The following is a 19,266-nucleotide window of genomic DNA, read 5'->3' as shown; positions in this document are numbered from 1 at the left end:
TACCCATTTAAAAAATATTTATATTATTGAGATGTTACTTTAGCAAGAATATCATAGAAGTCATCATTTAATCTCTGTGTTTTGTGCTTGTATAATTTTAGCTACTAAGATTTCTGAGGGTATTAAATAGCTTTTAAATGTCAGTCTAAATAATAACACTGGGTGTAAATTCCTGACTTATGAAAATATTTTCCCAGTCTTTCAGGTAAGATATTAAAAGCTGAGCTTTATTTTTGTCTGTAAAATAACTTCCAATTCCTTTTTATAAATATAGGGATAAATTTCTGGTCAAAGGCCAATTCTGGTTCATGTCTACTGATGGTAATCTGCCCCTGAGGTTTAAATTTGGCTTAGTATTCTTTTGCTGCCTTAAATTGCTGTGTCACGTTTCTATACCCTTGTGACTTTCATATCCATGTCTTTTGGTAAGTCAAGTTTGCCTATATCTCTTAAACTTTGCAATTAATGTGGGGATAGAATAAGTAATTGTAAATGTCTTAGAGGAAGGAGCAACTTAAATGAGTTTTAATAGTTTGAGAGCATTTGTGACCCTCAGAATTTTACCAGTGATTTTAAAAAATAACTACTGTAAAAACTTCTTCAGTAGTTGGTTACAAGCAGTAACATAAATTCAGCCACAAACTAGTTTGAGTTTTTTCATTGATTGTCTGACGTTATGTGTTCCTCTTATTTATGCCTTGTATTATTCACATACTCAAAAACTACAGTTATGCCTTGTTTTTAAATATTTCCTTAGTTTTTTTATACAAACATATTAGCATATTTTTATTTATTGAGATACACATTTCTTAAAATATAAAGATTTATTTATTAGTTAATGGATTTAAATCTAACCTGTGCTGGTCTAAAGACAGTTTTGAAACTTGCATTAAAAGTGCAAGCCTTATATTTCTTAGTTTCATAGCTGTTGGAAATTACAAGTGGGACAAACAAGCATGCACAGAAGGTACTAAGAGTTTCTTGGAAAGTAGAAGGTGAAAAGAAAGGTGTAGCAAAGAATCATTTTGCAAAAGATTTAAGCTTAAGGAGTACTATAAAATTCCTATTAGGTCCAACTTATTTGTTTTAATATTGCAGATGTTCAGTGACCTCTTTTTTAAATATACTAAATCCATTCTCATTTTAAAAACCTAATTATTACTTCTACTGTATTTTGTTGATTTCTCACAACTGATACTGATTCTTACATGTCACAAACATGTGTTTCTCTTTTTAAAATGTGCGTTAGCATTACACTGACTCTGAAACCCTGGTCTGCCACCACTTTGAAGGAAAAATGCTTTTGATTTATAATAGCAGTTATAACTATGGGCAAATTTGTGTACTTGCTTTCAGTCAAAGAAAGTTAAAAAGACTCAGGAATAATTTCATAATGTCTATACTTGCTTTATCAAGGGTAAAAGTATCCTAAAAGTAAGAGTGAAACATTTCATCACTGGTTTTCTTTGGTGTATGTCGTCGTTATTCTTATATACTAAAGGTAAATAAGCTTAAGCACCAATCTTGTATCTGAGTGCTAATAGCTTGTGTTCTCATTTTATTCAATGAGTATCTATTATGTGTTTATTATATATTCAGCAATTTCCCAGATCCTGGGAAGTACAATATAAAAAGTATGCATGGTCTCTGCCCTTAAGAGGTTGTAATACTTTTGAAGAGGAGTAAAACTTTGAGACTACTATAATTTCAGGCACAAGTTGAAGTAGGAACTGACTATACAGCCAAAATTCAAAGAAGAAAAAAATCTCGTGTGAAGACATTTCATGTACATCATTTCATTTAATTGTTATAACCTTATAGATAGATAATACTGTCCTTATTTTCCTATTGAGTCTTAGAGGTTAAATAAGTTACCCAAAGCTGTACTAGTTAGAAATGGCAGAGCACAGTCAAACTCTGGGCTGTCTTGTCTCCAACACCCAACTTCTTACTGCTACTACTTTTTCTCATTCACACTTCATCAATGAGAAACCTAAGTCTCAGAGAGGCTGAGTTACTTACACAAGTTCACACAGCTGTCAAGTGGCAGAATGGAGACATAACCCCAGGTCTCCAAAGTATTAGACTGAAACATGTGAAGTTGCTGAGTTTTCAACTACAAAAACACCAGTTTTATCTGGTTCAGTTTTATACATGCCCTGTGCACTACACCATATTATCTTTAGGTGAATATGAGGTCAGGATTAAAAACTGCAAGGGAAACAGGGGCATGAGGAATTTTAAGAGGAGAGAAAATCCAGATGGGCAAGGTAAACCTGCTGATGGAGAGTCATGAATGCCAGAGTGAGAATTTCAGAACTGATTCAGTAACAATCAGTAAACGAACATTTTGCCTGCAGTACACTGTTAGGCACTCCATGTCCTCAAACACAAGGTCTGGCCTTGTACACAAACAACCAGAGAAGTGGCAAGAATCACCACATAATGTAGAAGAAAACCTGAGCTGGGCCTTACAGGGTGGGGAGGGATTAACAAGGAGAAGAAAAGAACAGAATGAGCAATCTTATATGGAGTTAAAAATTGGTTATGGTGTAGAAAAGCTTTTTGGAATTTCTGTAGCAATTTCAGTGGGTACCCAAAATGAAAGTCATATTTCATCAGTTTTTCTTCAAAGTTAATTTATGATTTTTTTCTCTGAAATTGTTAGGAAAGTACCTTTCACTAAAAGTATAATTAGATTGTTTGTAACACAAAGGATAAATGCTTGAGAGAATGGGTACCCCATTTTTCATGATGTGATTATTATGCATTGCATGCCTGTGTCAAAACATCTCATGTACCCCATAAATATGTACCTACTATGTACCCACAAAAATTAAAAATTATTTTAAAAAAAACAGAAATGAGAGGAAAACAAAGTACCTCTCACTGTTTATTATCCTGAATCCATTGTGGCTTTTCAAGACCTAAAATCATATAATTTTAGCACTATATGGAACACTTCTCATCACATTCTTAACCCAGCCCCAACCCCTCTCCAGATAAAGAGAGGTTGAAGTGATCTGAAGCAGACATTACAGCATAATTAGAACTCACATACGATGGATTCTACTCAAAGGTACTTTTGTATTGCATTTCATTTTACTTGTTGCAGTCTTGAATTTGAGTGTTTTTATATATGTTGAAGCTAGATATAAGATTCTTCATGAATTTATTTTAAGTTTTATTTTCTATAACTCCATGTTCTTTTTTAAGTCTCTTCTTTGGTACTCAGTAACACATCAAGAAAAAAAGGGTGCTTTTTAAAAAGTCCTTATGAAACCCATTTTAGTTTCTGTGTCCTTTGAAAGGCTTTAATATATGAAATATAAATATGGAGACAAGAATGTATATAATGTATAAGTTATGAAAATAATAAAATGAGCACTTGTGAACCCACCACCCAGCTTAAGGAACGGAACATTAGCAATCCCAGTGGGGGTTGGTCCCTGTGTGTTTCTCGCCTGTGGCCTTCCCTGTCATTTCCCCACCAACCCTCAGTGCCACGTTCTGTCATATATCATGTTTCCAGATATCATAAATACCTTTTATCTGATTAAGAAATCCTCTTCCCACTGGGCACAGGGGCTCACGCCTGTAATCCCAGCATGTTAGGAGGCTGAGGCAGGAGGATCGCTTGAGCCCAGGAGTTCAAGACCAGCCTGCACAACATGGGCGAGACCCCGTCTCTACACAAATTTTTTTTTTAAATTAGCCATGCATGGTGCCGTGAGCATGTGGTTCCAGCTACTCAGGAGGCTAAGGTGGGAGGATTACTTGAGCCCAGGAGGTCAAGGCTGCAGTGAGCTGTGTTGGTGCCATTGCACACCAGCCTGGACAACAGAACAAGACCCTGTTTCAAAAAAAAAAAAAGAAAGAAAGAAAGAAAAAGAAATTCTCTTCTCATACATGGAATTTAAGTTTGTTAAATGTATTTTTTATAAGTAGATGTTAAATGTTGTCAAATGCTTTTTCTGCATCTGTTGAGGTTTTGTCCTTTAATCTGTTGATGTGATTAATTTTATTAATGGAATTTCCTAATGTCAGATGAGTGACCTTTGCAGTCATTTGCAAAGTTGGATAAACTAAACTTTTTAAATGGTTTTTATTGCTTCTACACTGCCACATTATATTTGCTAATATAATTTTTAGAAAATTTGACTTTTGTGTCTTTTTATTTTTATTTTATTTTTTTGGAAGTGAGGTTCAGTTGTAACTTTCTTTCTCACACTGTCCTTACATATTGATTTTTACTGCCTTCACAGAATGGGTCAGAAAGTTTCTTCTTTCTTTGTTTAGGATAATTTAAGATTGGAAAAATCCTTATCTTGAATGTTTGATAGAACTTACCTGTAAAACCCTCCTCTGTGCTTGGTATTTTCTATAATGTACAGGAATTTTTGAAACTTTTTTTTAAAGAATGTGTTCATTTTTATAGTATTGTCTCCGATTTCAAAATACTATCTTTTACTATTTTTCATTTTGGGAGGCAAATTCTTTTTTTTAACTAAGTTAGATCTCTAGCTTATAAATTGTCAGTGTTTCTGGTTTTTTCATATATATGTTTAGAATTAAATATTTTCCTCTAAATGCTCTTATAGTCACATCCCCAAGTATTAGCATGATTCACGTTAAAAGTCAGTTCAAGTACTTTCTAATGTCCCTTTTGTTTTCTTCTTTGACCAGTGAGTTATTTAGAAGTGTTTTTCAAAACAAAAGATTTTTAAAGGTTTTGAAATCAGTATAAAAAGTAATTAAATTATGATACTGAAATTTTTTTTAACTTTGAGATTTGCTTTATAGCTTAGTACATAATCAGTTTTCATTAGTGTCCCATGAATGCTTAAAAAGAATGTGTATTCTTCATTTGCTAGGCGTAAAGTCACTTATGTTTAGATTAAGCTTGTTTTTTATGGAGTTCAAGTTTTACTGTGTGTGTTTTGTTTTGTTTTTTGGTCTCCTTTTATATAATTTACAGAAGAATATTAAAATATATTACTGTGGGGCTGGGCACAGTTGCTCACACCTGTAATCCCAGCACTTTGGGAGGCCAAGGTGGGAGGATTTCTTGAAGCCATTAGGTCAGCCTGGGCAACATAACAAGATCCCATCTCTACAAAAAGTTTAAAAATTAGCCAAGTGCAATATCATGTAACTGTAGTCCCAGCTACTCAGGAGGCTACTCAAGGAGGATCACTTGAGCCCAGAAGTTTGAGGATACATCCTTGAGCTTTTTTACTTTATCTGTCTATATGTACAGCATATAAATTTTGAATTGTTGGCCAGGCACAGTGGCTTATACCTGCAATCCCAGTGCTTTGGGAAACTGTGGAGGGAGGATCACTTGAGGCCAAGAGGTAGAGACCAGCCTGGGAACGTAGCAAGACCCTGGCTTTACAAAATATTTTAAAATTAACTGGGCATAGTTGTGTGTGCCTGTAGTCCCAGTTACTCGGGAGGCTGAGATGGAAGGATCGCTTGGGCCCAGGAGTTTGAGGGTACAGTGAGCCATGATGGTACCACTGCACTCTGGCCTGGGCAACAGAGCAAGACCCTGTCTTTAAAAACAAATCTCACTGTGATGGTGGATATGTCCTTTTTCCTTGCAGTTTTTTGATTTATCTATTTGTATGTACAGCATATAAATTTTGAATCGTTGGCCAGGCACAGTGGCTCATGCCTGTAATCCCAGCACTTAGGGAGACTGAGGCAAGAGGGTCACTTGGGGCCAGGAGGTTGAGAGAAGCCTGGTCAACATAGTAAGACCCATTTCTACAAAAAAAAAAATAGTTTTTAAAAAATAAATTTTGAATTGTTGTATTCTGAATTGAACCACTTATTATATTATCTCTTTCTCTAGTAATTTTTTGGACCCTAAAATATATTCTCTCTGATATTAATATAGGTACCTTATTTGGGGTAGTTTTTGCCTGGTTTTCTTTTTTTATCCTTTAACTTTCTGTTTTCTCTGTCTCTGTAAATTAGATATGTCTCTTATAAATAGCATTTAATTCATCCTAACAATCTGATTTTTTTTTAAATATCTTAACTGGAGAGTAATTCATTTATATTTATTGTGGTTACTGATAAGTTTGCTCTCATTTTATGTTTTCTCTTATTTCTCTTTCTTTTCTTTCAAGTTTTGAGTTGAATAAATTTATTCTTCATTTTATTATTTTCTTTCTGGTTTGGGAGTTATATATTAATTACTACTTTTAGTAAATACCTTTGAAATTTTAACATTCATGCCCAACCTAGTAAAGATCTGTACCCTTATCCTGAACAATATTTAAAACAAGGAGTTTTAAGTCAGTGCTTTTCATGCTTGTGCTATTGTTATTATAATTTTAGTGCCATCTTGTTTGTTTGATAATTCTATAAATTCACTGTTTCTGTCACTGAATGTTTTCAGTGTGTAGATTTATTTCCCTGTTTATCACTATTCCTTGTTGCATCTTGATCCTTCTATCAAGTAAAATTTTTCTTCTTCCAAAAATACATGCTTGAAAAACTTATGTGGTAAGAATGTATGGAAGGTAAACTCAGTTTTTGCCCATCTAAGAATGTTATTTTGGCCTCTATCTTCAAATTTTGTTGGCTAGACAATTCTAGACTGGCAGTTATTTTTCAGCACTTTGAAGATATTGTTCTACTTTCTTCTGGCTGCTTTTTCTGTCTCCTGTTGATTGTTTCCTAGAATTTGAATGTATACGTTCCATGTTGAACTCAATTTGTGAGCTTCCTCCTATTTCTTATGCTGGGGATTTGTTGTGGTTGGAATTTGTTGTAACCTGCATCCAATCTGGAAATTTTTTGTGGATTCACAGTTAATACATTTCTCCCTTCCACCCAGAGCCACTAACCCAAGAGAGACAAATTTGTTTCCTGTCTGCTTTTGTAGGACAGATTTTTTTTTCCTAGTTGAGTGACCTTTTCTCTGAGAGTGAAGCCTCTGCTGAGTTTTAGCTTTAAGCAGAGGTTTCTCCAGTCTTACTTCCATCCTACAAAGGCCCAAGGCTTTATGGTCCATTCCTCTGAGTGCAGCAGCCTGTGAAAACAGTAGCTCTAGGCCATTGGTGTTTAGTTGAAATTCTGAGGGCTGTCAGCTTAAGCACTTGCTAGTTTCCTGATATTGTTTTGTTTCTAATCTCAGAGTATTTCTTAGTTTCTTGCAAGCTCATCAGTTTTTAATAGGTATCATGCGTGAGTGAATATAAATTTTTACATATATATAAGAGAGGATTTATTTTGTTGTTTACAAGAGTTTTGGGGGGATCTCTAAGTCTCTTCTTGCCTTTTAATGGAAACGTTCTCTTGTCGTTTTTTTTAATCAAAAAATCACATTTTGTTTCTCCTGTGACTTCTTCCTGTAGGTGAGCAGTAGGTCATCCAGTCCCAGTGTCAGAATGATTACTACCTCAGGACCAACCTCAGAAAAGCCAACTCGAAGTCATCCATGGACCCCTGATGATTCCACAGGTGACCAGTCTGTTTCTTCATACTTATGAAGTTGAATCAGTCATGTTTATATTCATTTGGCCATGTCATTACTCTAATGTTTACAAAGGCAGGCATTATACTGTTGTTTAGATTTTTATATTAAATAAACTATTTAGTAATACATGTTAAAATACCATTTTGAATACAGAGACAGAGACTGCCTTGCCTTCTGTATTTTTTTTAATCCAGATACTAAACATGTATTTTAAAGATTGTCTGTTTGGGGTTTTTTCCTAGTTGCAAAGCATATTGAATTCTTGATACTTCAGCCTGTGATTTTCCTACTAGATTCATCCTACTAGATGATAGTAGTAAAGTCATTTTTTCAGTAACCAAAATCGGAGAATGGTAAAAATCGTCCTCATCATCTTCATCTCAATCTTTTAAGGACACGAGATGTCATGTACCTTACGTTGAAAAAAATTCTGACCATTGACCTTTTTGAGTTGTTTTTAACTGATAAGAGACACCATTTTCAGTTATACAAATATTCTATTAGACCTTTAGAAACCTGTGATGAGTTATTAAAGCTCCCCAACATGAATAACTAACTGGTCACAATATTAGTATTAATGTCTACCTGCCTAAAGGTAGTGACGGCATCGTTTCATTATGGGCAAACAGGAAATGATGTGCCATAGTAGAATTAACTTTTCCCTAACTTTAAGAGAATACCTTGATAAATGCTTTTAGGTGTACTTATGAAATTTTTTATTTATATTAAGTCATGAAGGGAAAGATGATCTCTTAGCCCTTGGAAAATTAAAGCATTTGATATTTTATATAAGATCGACTGTGTTATTAATAGTAACAATTAGATTGAAGTTTAAAAGCCAGCTTTCTGTCTTTACAAACTAAAATACAACTCAAGTATTTATAGTTACCTGATGTGGTTTGGTCAAGTTTATAATTTAATTTAAAAAATTAACTGAGTGGTTTTTCTCTGTGTCATGTAAGATAGAACTATGTTTAGCCAGGGTGTACTCTCTAGTTTTAGTAAGTTTAAATTTAGTGGCGGCAAAAACTCCTGTTTCACCCCTAGCACAGCCCAACCTAGGACTGTCCAGAGCATTTACCACTACGCAGCACATGTGTAGAATTCATTATAGACTTGCTCCTCCCCAATGGTAGACAGGGCAATGCTCTTGCCCGGTTTTATCATTAACATTCAGGTGATAGCAGCTCTTTTTGATTTCTGAACCCCCTGGCAAGGGAGTACGTTCTCTGACATTACAGCATTTGCCCGGGTCTGGTACTCAACTCAGCAGAGCCTCCTGTCTTCAGTCTACACTAATCTGTATATGCCAGTCAATAGTGTGGCAGATTGTGACTTCATGGGGGTAAAATAAAAAATGTTTAAGGCTCTCTCTCACATAACTGCTACATTTCTGCTTCATATGTTGCTTCTACCTTCCAACTCCCGTCCCATTGTTTTCTTTTTCTGTACCTAGAAACACCACAAAATACCAATTGCTAGAAATAATTGGCAATATCAGCTGAATTTTGTCTTTGCCTTGAAATATATTGCACATGTGTGGCTATAATTTTGAATACATTTTAAAAATGGATGCTCTGGTTTAAGTTTATAATTAATTCAGCTTTGCAGTATTTGTAAGAAAAATATTGATAACCAAGCTAATAGAATAAATTAGGGAACAGATAGGTAAAGTCTTTTTCTTTGAAGGCCCACTGACCAAGGAAAAAATTAAGAGTATAAATGTAAGTTAAAGTGACCTAATTAAATTTTTTTAATTTGAGAGGTTTTTGTATATTTTCAGAGAAAGCTAAAGAGCATAACAATTTAATAATCATAGCTGATAATAAGCGCTCTTCAGTTCCTATTTATAATTTAATGGGTATTTAAAAAGACACACATACTGAGAGGATCTAGTGAGAGAGAGATCTAGACGCAGTAGAGGGAGCCGCAGAGGGGGAAACTCACTAAACAATTTTCACCTGTGCTTAGTGCTTTGCAAACATGTATTAATATAAAGTATAAGACATGGCCCATTCCTTGCAGTCTGGTTAGAGTCATAATACTGACACATTAAAAATAAACTTATACTATATAATAACTTACTAAATTTATAGTACAAGCTGAGTGTTTTGATAGTTGTAAGAGAAATCAGTTAAACAAGACTTGGCATAGTCTCTGGCCTTTTCATAAAATGATGAGACTTTTCTTTAGTCATAAAGCAGAAAGGAGAAGGCAACATTCCACTGAAGGGAATGCATACTCAAAGAATATGAGATAGTAACAAGTGTTGTGTTTGAGGGGTCAGAAAAGAGAGTTTGCCTAATTTAACCAAACCAACATGAGCTTTGACATTCAGGAGAAGCAATTAGATTTGATTAGCAATTGAAACACACATACACACACACACACACACGCAAAAAACTTTCATTAAATAATCTTCCAATCTGTGACCAATTATTGCTAGTAGAGATTGGAAGTTCAATTTCAATTTAGTGTAAAGTGAGAAAGTGAACTCCCCCTTCTTTTTTTAGAGAGAAGATGAAATTCAATGAAGGACCTTAAGTTCCCCACCATACAAGGGCTTTAATTATTTGAATAACACAATCCTTGGACTTTTTTTCCACTCCCAGAATACCATGCAACATTGATGTATTAAACTTAATTCTAAAATACATATCAGATACAGGGTGCTGATATAATGAGATATATAATGTATCAGTGATTTAAGAAAGAATAATAGGAAGGAAATCTTAAATTGAAACTTTTTCAAGACACTTAAATTTTTCTAGTAAATCAGGAGGAAATCAGTCATTTTTAATCAGTTTTAGTTTTGTGGAAAGCAGTGTTTATGTGGGAGCGTAGTTTGAAACTACTGTTGGGGTGGGAGAAGAGTTGGTCAGAGAAATAACAAATTAAGTATATTTCTTGTTTAGCCACTTCAGAAAAACACACATTTATGTTAGTACTGTGTATGAGCCTTAAGGGTAAGTGCCTTAAGTCTCTACTGTTTTTCTGTATTGCCCTCCAATATTTAATAAACATTACTTTTTCAATATGGAATCCATACTATACTATTTTAAATTGTTCTTTCTAATTCTCCATTTAGTATGAATAATAATGATAACTACCGTCATGTATTGAGTGCTTAATATACGCCAGCATTTGCATGGTGTTCCTCACATGCACTGTCTCATTTGGTCTGATTTCGCTAATTAGCTTTTGGAGTTTCTTGAGAGCACGTTATCAGTGGCTTTAAAAAAACAAAAACAAAAGCAAAAAAAAAAAAAACCCTGGATTATCAGTTGACAATAAATTAGAAGATTACTGAGCCAGCAACCCTTCTTGAGTTTTTTTGGATTGCATGCAGTGCGTCTGCTGTCTTCCTGACTTGCCTTTATCCACACCACTCCTTCAAGGAGTTATTCGTCAGAAAAAGGCTGAACAGCTCACTCATTTAGCTCTTTTTTTGTCTACTAACAGTGGGAAAGCAACTACTTCTGAAGTAGAAAAGTCTGTATTGCTTCAGAGTTATTCTGCTTACTTCTGGAACTGTTCTACATAACCATTAATGTTGAGAAGAGACTGTCCCACACATCTCAGTCAAGTTGTATGGCAGTTTTACCTCTTTTGAAATATAAACAAAAGCATTCTATTCAAATAATTTTATAAAATTGACTGGTTGTTTGAATTAATCAACTTAACTGTTTTCGGCATGACATTGAGCCACAGGTTTCAACCTCATTTTGGTTCCTTACTGTTCGTGTTTGTAATATACTCTCATCACCAACATCTCGTTTTCTGCAGTGGTTCTTACTGGGAAGGGCAGGATGAGTGGTGGAGGTCACATTATAATCTATATAAATTGAAAATGATCCACTGGAAGAGAATGTGTCTCTGCTTTCTCCCTTTCCCTGTTAAGGAACATTGATATTAGCAGAGTTGATATAGCCTTCTATAAAATAAACTTAGCATGATAAAGAAAAGAGATGGGGAGTTTGATTAGATAGGGTCAATTAAGACTGAATTTAAAATATAAAGGTCTCATATCACTGTTTTTGTTTTTAATTAACTAAGAGCTTAGAATCTCTAATATATTGTGTTCTATTCAGTTTATAGCCAACTTAAATTATGGGTATGAGAATATGATTGCATTCTAATATCTGATAATTGAATATCCTTTTTTTAACCTTTAGAATTCAGAAATAGACTCTTCAATTACCAATAGCCATAACTTTTAATTTACATATTATTTACTTTAGGGGAAAAAAAGCATTTCATTCATGCTTTCTTGCTGTTCGTTTATAATTATTTGTGACAGAAAATCAATAAAATACATGCTTGAATTCCAGATACCAATGGATCAGATAACTCCATCCCAATGGCTTATCTTACACTGGATCACCAACTACAGGTAAAGGAGTACTTTCTTATTGAAAGTTGACTTTTTTCTTCTTAGAGAGTTTAAGCTGACAATTGTGTTGTTACCTGTCATTGTGTAGTCACTCCTTAATTTATCCTTTTAGTTGGCCTCCTTAAACTTTTTAGAATCAAATCAAAATAATTCTTTTGGTTAAGTTAATCAAACTTTAAATTGGCAGAATCATATTCTTATCTTTTCAGTCATCTTAAAATCCTCCAGTATCTTTCTTTAGTACTGCTAAGCATTACGTTTTCACTCTTTAATTTTAGTGCATTAAAACAAAACTCATAAGCTTATTTCTATTTAATACATTTGTGATACATTCTCATGTTCATAGTGACTGAAAATGTAAATAATATACTTCAGTGCCCCCTCATGAGTATGAGGGCTATAAACATCATTTAGTTTGATCCTGTTTGCAGCCTGAAATGTCATACCAGAGACTACAACTCCAACAGTCATGATTCTCTGTAACAGACTGTTAAACAGCAAGAATAAATTTAAATGCTGAGTTAACTCTGACAAAAGGACACTGAGATTTTCTAGGGCATGGTTTAACACTTACTTTTAAAAGATCATTGCTTTAGTGCTATAAAAATATATCACAGTCTCTGTCTTAACTCTCATCTTAGCTAGATATTGAAATTTGATTTAATTATGTTTTAACATTCCTGATTATTTTCAGCCTCTAGCACCGTGCCCAAACTCCAAAGAATCTATGGCAGTGTTTGAACAGCATTGTAAAATGGCACAAGAATATATGAAAGTTCAAACAGAAATTGCATTGTTATTACAGAGAAAGTAAGTTATTTTTTATGAATAAAAATAAAAATACATTAGTATTTTGAGTTTAAAATATGATAAGGTGCAATGAAAACGTAGTTTTTAGAATTAGTCATTAAGTATACTTTCAACTTGTTTAAACTTTAAGCACCCTTTTACTAAAAATTTTTTATGCAAAACTCAATCCTTTTGACTATCATATTAGTGCTATGGAAAATAAACTGGTGCTTTATACTCGTTTTATGTTCTCAGAGCTGTTTAGATTTATTATTATAAAGATTTATTGTTTTCTTGTAAATAGATAAAATAATTTGATTTATTAACATTCAGTTGTGCCTTATCTTAGAAACATTTTTGTAGATACATTTTTTCCAGGTGTATGTTTAGAATTGGATTATTTATTAAAAGACTGTATTTCATAACTGAGTGTTTTTCTGAGGAGTTATGGAAACTGCCTTCCTCCCTTTTTAAAGAAACCCAGCCTAATTTCCTTACTACTACATTCACAGTTCTTAAATATGTATGTATCTTCAGTTTCTTAAGCATGACCTTCATGAAATTTTATACTTAGGTAACTGAATTGTTGGTGGTAACTAAAATGAAGTGATAAGGAAAAAATTTTGGCAACTTTATATATGTATGATAATAGTATTCCCTTCATTAATTTTAATCTAAATAAATGAAAGTTTTTTTTTCTGAATTTGTGAAAAGCTTTCTGTATGTACTTCAAAAAAAAGAGAGAAAAAATTGTTTTATCATAATTTATTGATACAGTGATTTAAATGGAACCAACCTGGTATTTGAAAGGTAAGCCTAAATAGGAAATTAAATACTACAGTTTGGAAATTGTAGAAGTAATTATCAAACTGCTGGCACTTTTATGTTGAAAAAGCTTGATTTCTTATTTCACGTATTTAACCTATACTTTTGCCATACTTTAATCTTTGAAAGAAGAATTCTATGCTGGAAAAAACAAATGGTGGATTAGGGTGTTGGCTGTGAAAACTGTGACAGTTTTAATCAATTTTAAATACTTTCAGAAGTAGTATTAGGTAGTTATTTTGCTTGAGGACTTTTTATTAATTATTCATTTATATCCAGTAACCTCACTTTAGGAAATGCCTAAAGATGCATCTTTTTTGGGAATACTTAATAGTTCCCAAATAAAAGGGACTTAAATAAGTTTATCAGACTATAAAAGAATGAGGGTCTTTCCTGAAAATGCTTGCAAATGTTAAGTGTTTTAAAAGAAGTGGTACTTTGTCATTTTTCTCACTGCTTTAAAATGGGAAAAAGCTTTAAATTGGATAGCATTTATTTTAATTAGATTGCAAATTTGCTATTAGCTTACCACTCTCTGCTATAGTTAAGTAGGATTGTGACTTCAGAATGTGAATCAGTATAAAAGTAGAATGTGAAGGATAAAAACTTCATGATATTTTCCCATAGCCAGATAGAACCCTTCCCAGCCTTTTTTCATCCTTCCTACACAAAAAGAGGATAGAAAATGAAATTTTCTGAAACTTTTATTTTACCATTTTATCTGCTTCGCTAATTATCCAAGTACAGTTACTTAATAAAAGGATTATGTTATTTGTATGGTTACACTAGAAGTAGATGAGAGTTCCACCCCAGCCCATAATTATATTTGATTAGTGTACCTAAGATGCAAAATGATAAACCAAGAATAAAAATTCTCATTAATTGAGCTTCCATCATCAGCTACTAAGGTATGAATTTTTCCATCATGTGTAATATTATGTGGTATTTGTTTGTAGGCAAGAACTAGTTGCAGAACTGGACCAGGATGAAAAGGACCAGCAAAATACATCTCGCCTGGTACAGGAACATAAAAAGCTTTTAGATGAAAACAAAAGCCTTTCTACTTACTACCAGCAATGCAAAAAACAACTAGAGGTCATCAGAAGTCAGCAGCAGAAACGACAAGGCACTTCATGATTCTCTGGGACCGTTACATTTTGAAATATGCAAAGAAAGACTTTTTTTTTTAAGGAAAGGAAAACCTTATAATGACGATTCATGAGTGTTAGCTTTTTGGCGTGTTCTGAATGCCAACTGCCTATATTTGCTGCATTTGTTTCATTGTTTATTTTCCTTTTCTCATGATGGACATACAATTTTACTGTTTCATTGCATAACATGGTAGCATCTGTGACTTGAATGAGCAGCACTTTGCAACTTCAAAACAGATGCAGTGAACTGTGGCTGTATATGCATGCTCATTGTGTGAAGGCTAGCCTAACAGAACAGGAGGTATCAAACTAGCTGCTATGTGCAAACATTGTCCATTTTTTCATATTAGAGGTGGAACCTCAAGAATGACTTTATTCTTGTATCTCATCTCAAAATATTAATAATTTTTTTCCCAAAAGATGGTATATACCAAGTTAAAGACAGGGTATTATAAATTTAGAGTGATTGGTGGTATATTACGGAAATACAGAACCTTTAGGGATAGTTCAGTGTAAGGGCTTTGATGCCAGCATCCTTGGATCAGTACTGAACTCAGTTCCATCCATAAAATATGTAAAGGTAAGTGGCAGCTGCTCTATTTAATGAAAGCAGTTTTACCGGATTTTGTTAGACTAAAATTTGATTGTGATACATTGAACAAAATGGAACTCATTTTTTTTTAAGGAGTAAAGATTTTTAATTCTGTGATTGTGTGTATGTGTGTTGAAACTGTAAAGCTTTTATGACTCTAATATTAATCTCTTAAATGAAATTAAAAGGCAAAAGAACATGATTGAGCTTAAATGATCATTTCTTCCTGCAGTGATTCTTGGATTGTTTTCTTATGTATTTGAAAAAAAAAAAATGAAGAAAAATAATGGAAAATGGAAGTAATTACTCCAGCTAAAAAAGTCTTGGACTTAGATTTCTTTTTATGATACCAAATGAGAAATAAACCAGGCAAATCAGAAGGAAGTTAAAGAAGTAAATATAAATTCAACAAGTGTCCTAATTATCCTGGATACTGGAATATTTGATTTTCCTTACAATCCCGTTCTAGAATGCCTGCCGCCTTTCAACACTTAAGAGAATTTCAACACTTACAGAGTATTTATATTGTTAACAGTAATTTTGCTACCAAAACCTTCAGAATAACTTTAATAATAAAATGACATGGAAATAATAGACTATACAAACTCTATATTTTTTCAGTTGGTGTTAAAATAAGTCACATTTTGATACCAGTACAAGATGTCTTTTAAATAAGGATGTCATCAGTCTGATTTTTATAGCATTAATGTTTTATGAAGAAAAAGTTCAAAATGAAAGCATTAATTGCTGTGATTATTAGAATTCTATCATGACTGTATTGTAGTTTTTGCTCCATTTCAGATAAGCAAGGTCTAAGAAGTTATCAAAACTATTCTTTAAAATGCTAAAGCAGGTAACTTTTTCTTCCATTATTTTTTCCTCCTACCGCTGAGTTTTGTAATGAATTCCTTGTGTATACAAGCAATACAGGTGAATACTAAACTGTTATTTTTAGCTTCTTCAAAAGCTATTTTAGAAAGCTTCCTGGAAATAAATGTCTTCTGTCATTTAATTTAAATAAAAGGAGTGTTATTGTTCCCAAATTTGATTACCTAGCTGAAACAGATATTGGGTTCAGCATAGTAATAGTAAAATAAAATTGGCAGAGAAAATAACTGTAGACTAGGATAAAGCATGACTCCTCCATAGCATTGTTGCTTGTATGTACATCTGTCACTCCACTGAAAGGGACCTAGTCACTTTAAAGAGGCCTTTTATCTCAGAGCACGAGATATCCAAGCGTGAATGCTAAGGCTTGATGTTTCCCTAGCATTCGAGATTTCAGATTTTATTTATAGTCATTGATGTATTTTGCTGTATTGTAACACATTTAAAGGGAAATTTTGTTATGGTTTTTACATGTAGTCATTTCATAAAAATATCCGGATAGGTAAATGGAAGAAAATAGTAGATTGTAGTCATGGTACCAAATGCAAGAGGCTGTTGAACAGTTGCTTGTTTGTTTACAGTAAGTTCCTTGAGATTTTCAGTACTGTAGTTGCCCTGGACATTGAGTACAGTTCAGCCTTACTCTGTTTTTAAGTAGTTGTGTTGTCAATTTCATGCTTTTAAGTCCTGATGATCCTTGGAGATGGGAGAAAAAGATACCAGGGATAATTAAAATCCACAGCCAGTTTCATCAGTTTCCTCATCCATCCTGCACATAGAAATGTTAACAAGGAGCCAAACTTATTCGTTCTGGTTTTACAATTTATTTTGACCCTTTTTTGGGTGAAAATTGCAAACAGCCAAGCAAGTGGCTGGAATGCCCCAGTCTAAGAAATTCAAAAACAATCACTGAGTAAGCCCTAATTACATTTTACTCTTGAATCCAGGAAAAGAAAGCAAGCTTTTATCTAATCTAGAGGGAAGTATTCGTGAGCAATAAAAATCACTTTTTTGAGTTGAATAATAATCAGTTAAGAATATTTACCGCATAGCAACACAACATATAAAGATTTGTTACAAGTTGTTTACAAATGTTTGACTATTTTTGCTGAAGTATTTTAGAGTATTGAATGTCTTCTCTCTTCAAGTTTCTTTCATGTTCCTAATTTCAGCTCCTGTAGCCAGAGATCACAGGTCTTCCCTGTGAAACTTTGGTTTCTTTCTATAAATGTGTGTGGCTTTCAGCGCTCAACTCCTGTCTTCAAATGGTAGTAAGTTCTACTTCTACTTCTGTCATTCAGAACATTTTATGTCAAATGATGTAATGCAGAAATTCTTGTGCATATTTGTAACTGAAGGAAGCTTTTTAGATTTATTTTTGTTTTTAATAAAATTCAGATTCCTATTCTAAACTGGTACATAAAAGTGGTGAATGACTTGTATCAGCAAATGAGCTGCGAAGTGTTCTGCTCTAGCACCGTGTTTACCTTACACAGAACCTACTAAAAACTGAAATGTCACTTTTGTATGATAATCATGGTTTTTAAGAGGCTGGGTAATTGGCCAGTTAACACATCATCTCTTGCATTTCAAAATTTTGTGTTAAATGGAGCTCTTCACAATTTCATGAGTCCTAATTTGTATGAAGCACAACACGTCATACATCGCTAAGTGATTCTTCTCATCAGAAAGCTGATTTCTTAGAGTATTTCTAAGTTAAATTAGGTATTTCATTCCTTTATCAACCTGCTGGCTTTCCAACCCTAACATATGCACACATTCTTATAAACTCTACCTTCATTTTAGTAAATCCATCCATTCATTTGCTCATTCTTTTAATAAATATTTGTTTATCATATATTATAAACTGCACTGCTATTACTAATACCAAGTTACATGTCCATTTCAGTCACACAGTAGTTAGATGGTATTCCCATCTTACAGATGGGAAAATAGGCTCCTAAAGGTTAAGACTTCTGCCTGAGTCTGCTTTTCCATCATCAACTGTTTCAGGCAGAATCTCATGCATGGGGACACTGTGGCCACTATTAGTCCATGATGCAAAGAAGAGCATAGGAAAAATCTTAGATTGAATGGCAAACAAAGGAATAGAACGAGATAACTTATAACTAGAAGATGCAGGGGCTTTGTGACCGCTCTGTAGATAGCAACAAAGCCAACATTGAGACCCACCCCCATGTCTTTTAAAACCCAAGTCTATGGTCTAAACAAATTTGCCATGCTGTAATTTTAAATGCTCTCCAAATTCTGAGGTGATTTAGCTTTCACATTGACTTATTTGGCAGGTGGGAGATCTGCATTGTTTTAAATTGGGGTATAATTCATATATGATAAACTGCATCCAATTTTTTAAAATGCAGATATCCTACCTGCCAAATAAGTCAGTGAGAAAGCTAAATCACCTCAGAATTTGGTGAGCATTTAAGTAAAAGTGTACTGCTTACAGAGTTTTGACTTATGTATTCACTTGTGAAACCACCCCAGCAGTCAACATCCTCAGTATGTCTACCGCCCCCAAAAGTACCCTCCTAACCCTTGCAATTGAGCCCTTCTCTCACCCCAGTCCCCAGACAACCTCTGATCTGCTTTCTAACAATATGGATTAGTTTGCATTTTCTACAGTTTTACATAAATGAAATCCTAAAATATGTACACTTTACTTCTTAAGCCTTTTCCCCCACTTGAATAGTTTTTGTAATTCCTTTCAGAGGAATTTTAAGTTTTCTGTTGTTTTTCTTTTCTTTATTTTTTTAAGTTGCAGCTGCCTTCTGCTTGCTCAAAATCCCAGGAAAGACTAGGTTGGTTGTTATGCCACAGAACAATTGGCAAAACAATATTTTCAGTAACAGTGAAGATAGTCTTTATAAAAATGTTTGACACTATCTCATACAGATGCTGTCAGTGGTCCTTCCTGATATGGTGCACGCAGAAATAATATTTGCATTGGCAGATCGTGTAACACTTAACACCAGGCTCTATGCTCCTTTTCCATCCATGACTAGACACTGGTCTTGGAGGTTCCGACACCCCTGCCATGCAGTTCCACCAAAACGGAACTTCAGTTTAAATGACCTGCCCATCTGTTACTTTAGGCAGCCTTTAAATCAGTAGG

General features: G+C 33.8%; 1 protein-coding gene across 4 annotated transcripts in view; it reads left to right on the top strand.

Moving 5' to 3' along the window:
- MAP3K7 (mitogen-activated protein kinase kinase kinase 7) overlaps positions 1 to 17,545 on the top strand; it is a 73,271-nt gene extending 55,726 nt beyond the window's left edge. For 2 of the 4 annotated variants that reach the window (XR_010134323.1, XR_010134322.1), the window contains 5 exons: positions 7,374 to 7,479; positions 11,827 to 11,888; positions 12,583 to 12,698; positions 14,459 to 16,098; positions 17,306 to 17,545. Coding sequence is in view for 2 of the 4 variants with exons in the window: in XM_004044416.5 (XP_004044464.1) it covers positions 7,374 to 7,479; positions 11,827 to 11,888; positions 12,583 to 12,698; positions 14,459 to 14,639 (465 nt within the window). In the remaining 2 variants the exon portion in view is untranslated. Of the gene's footprint in view, positions 1 to 7,373; positions 7,480 to 11,826; positions 11,889 to 12,582; positions 12,699 to 14,458 lie in introns of all 4 variants that reach the window. The other 2 variants (XM_004044416.5, XM_031012287.3) reach the window with 1 other exon arrangement.
- Positions 17,546 to 19,266: the final 1,721 nt, after the last annotated feature.

Source organism: Gorilla gorilla, chromosome 5, assembly GCF_029281585.2.
Source record: "Gorilla gorilla gorilla isolate KB3781 chromosome 5, NHGRI_mGorGor1-v2.1_pri, whole genome shotgun sequence".
Taxonomy (NCBI): Eukaryota; Metazoa; Chordata; class Mammalia; order Primates; family Hominidae; genus Gorilla; species Gorilla gorilla.
Note: the sequence above shows the minus strand (reverse complement) of the source record. Positions and strands in the feature narration are given on the sequence as shown.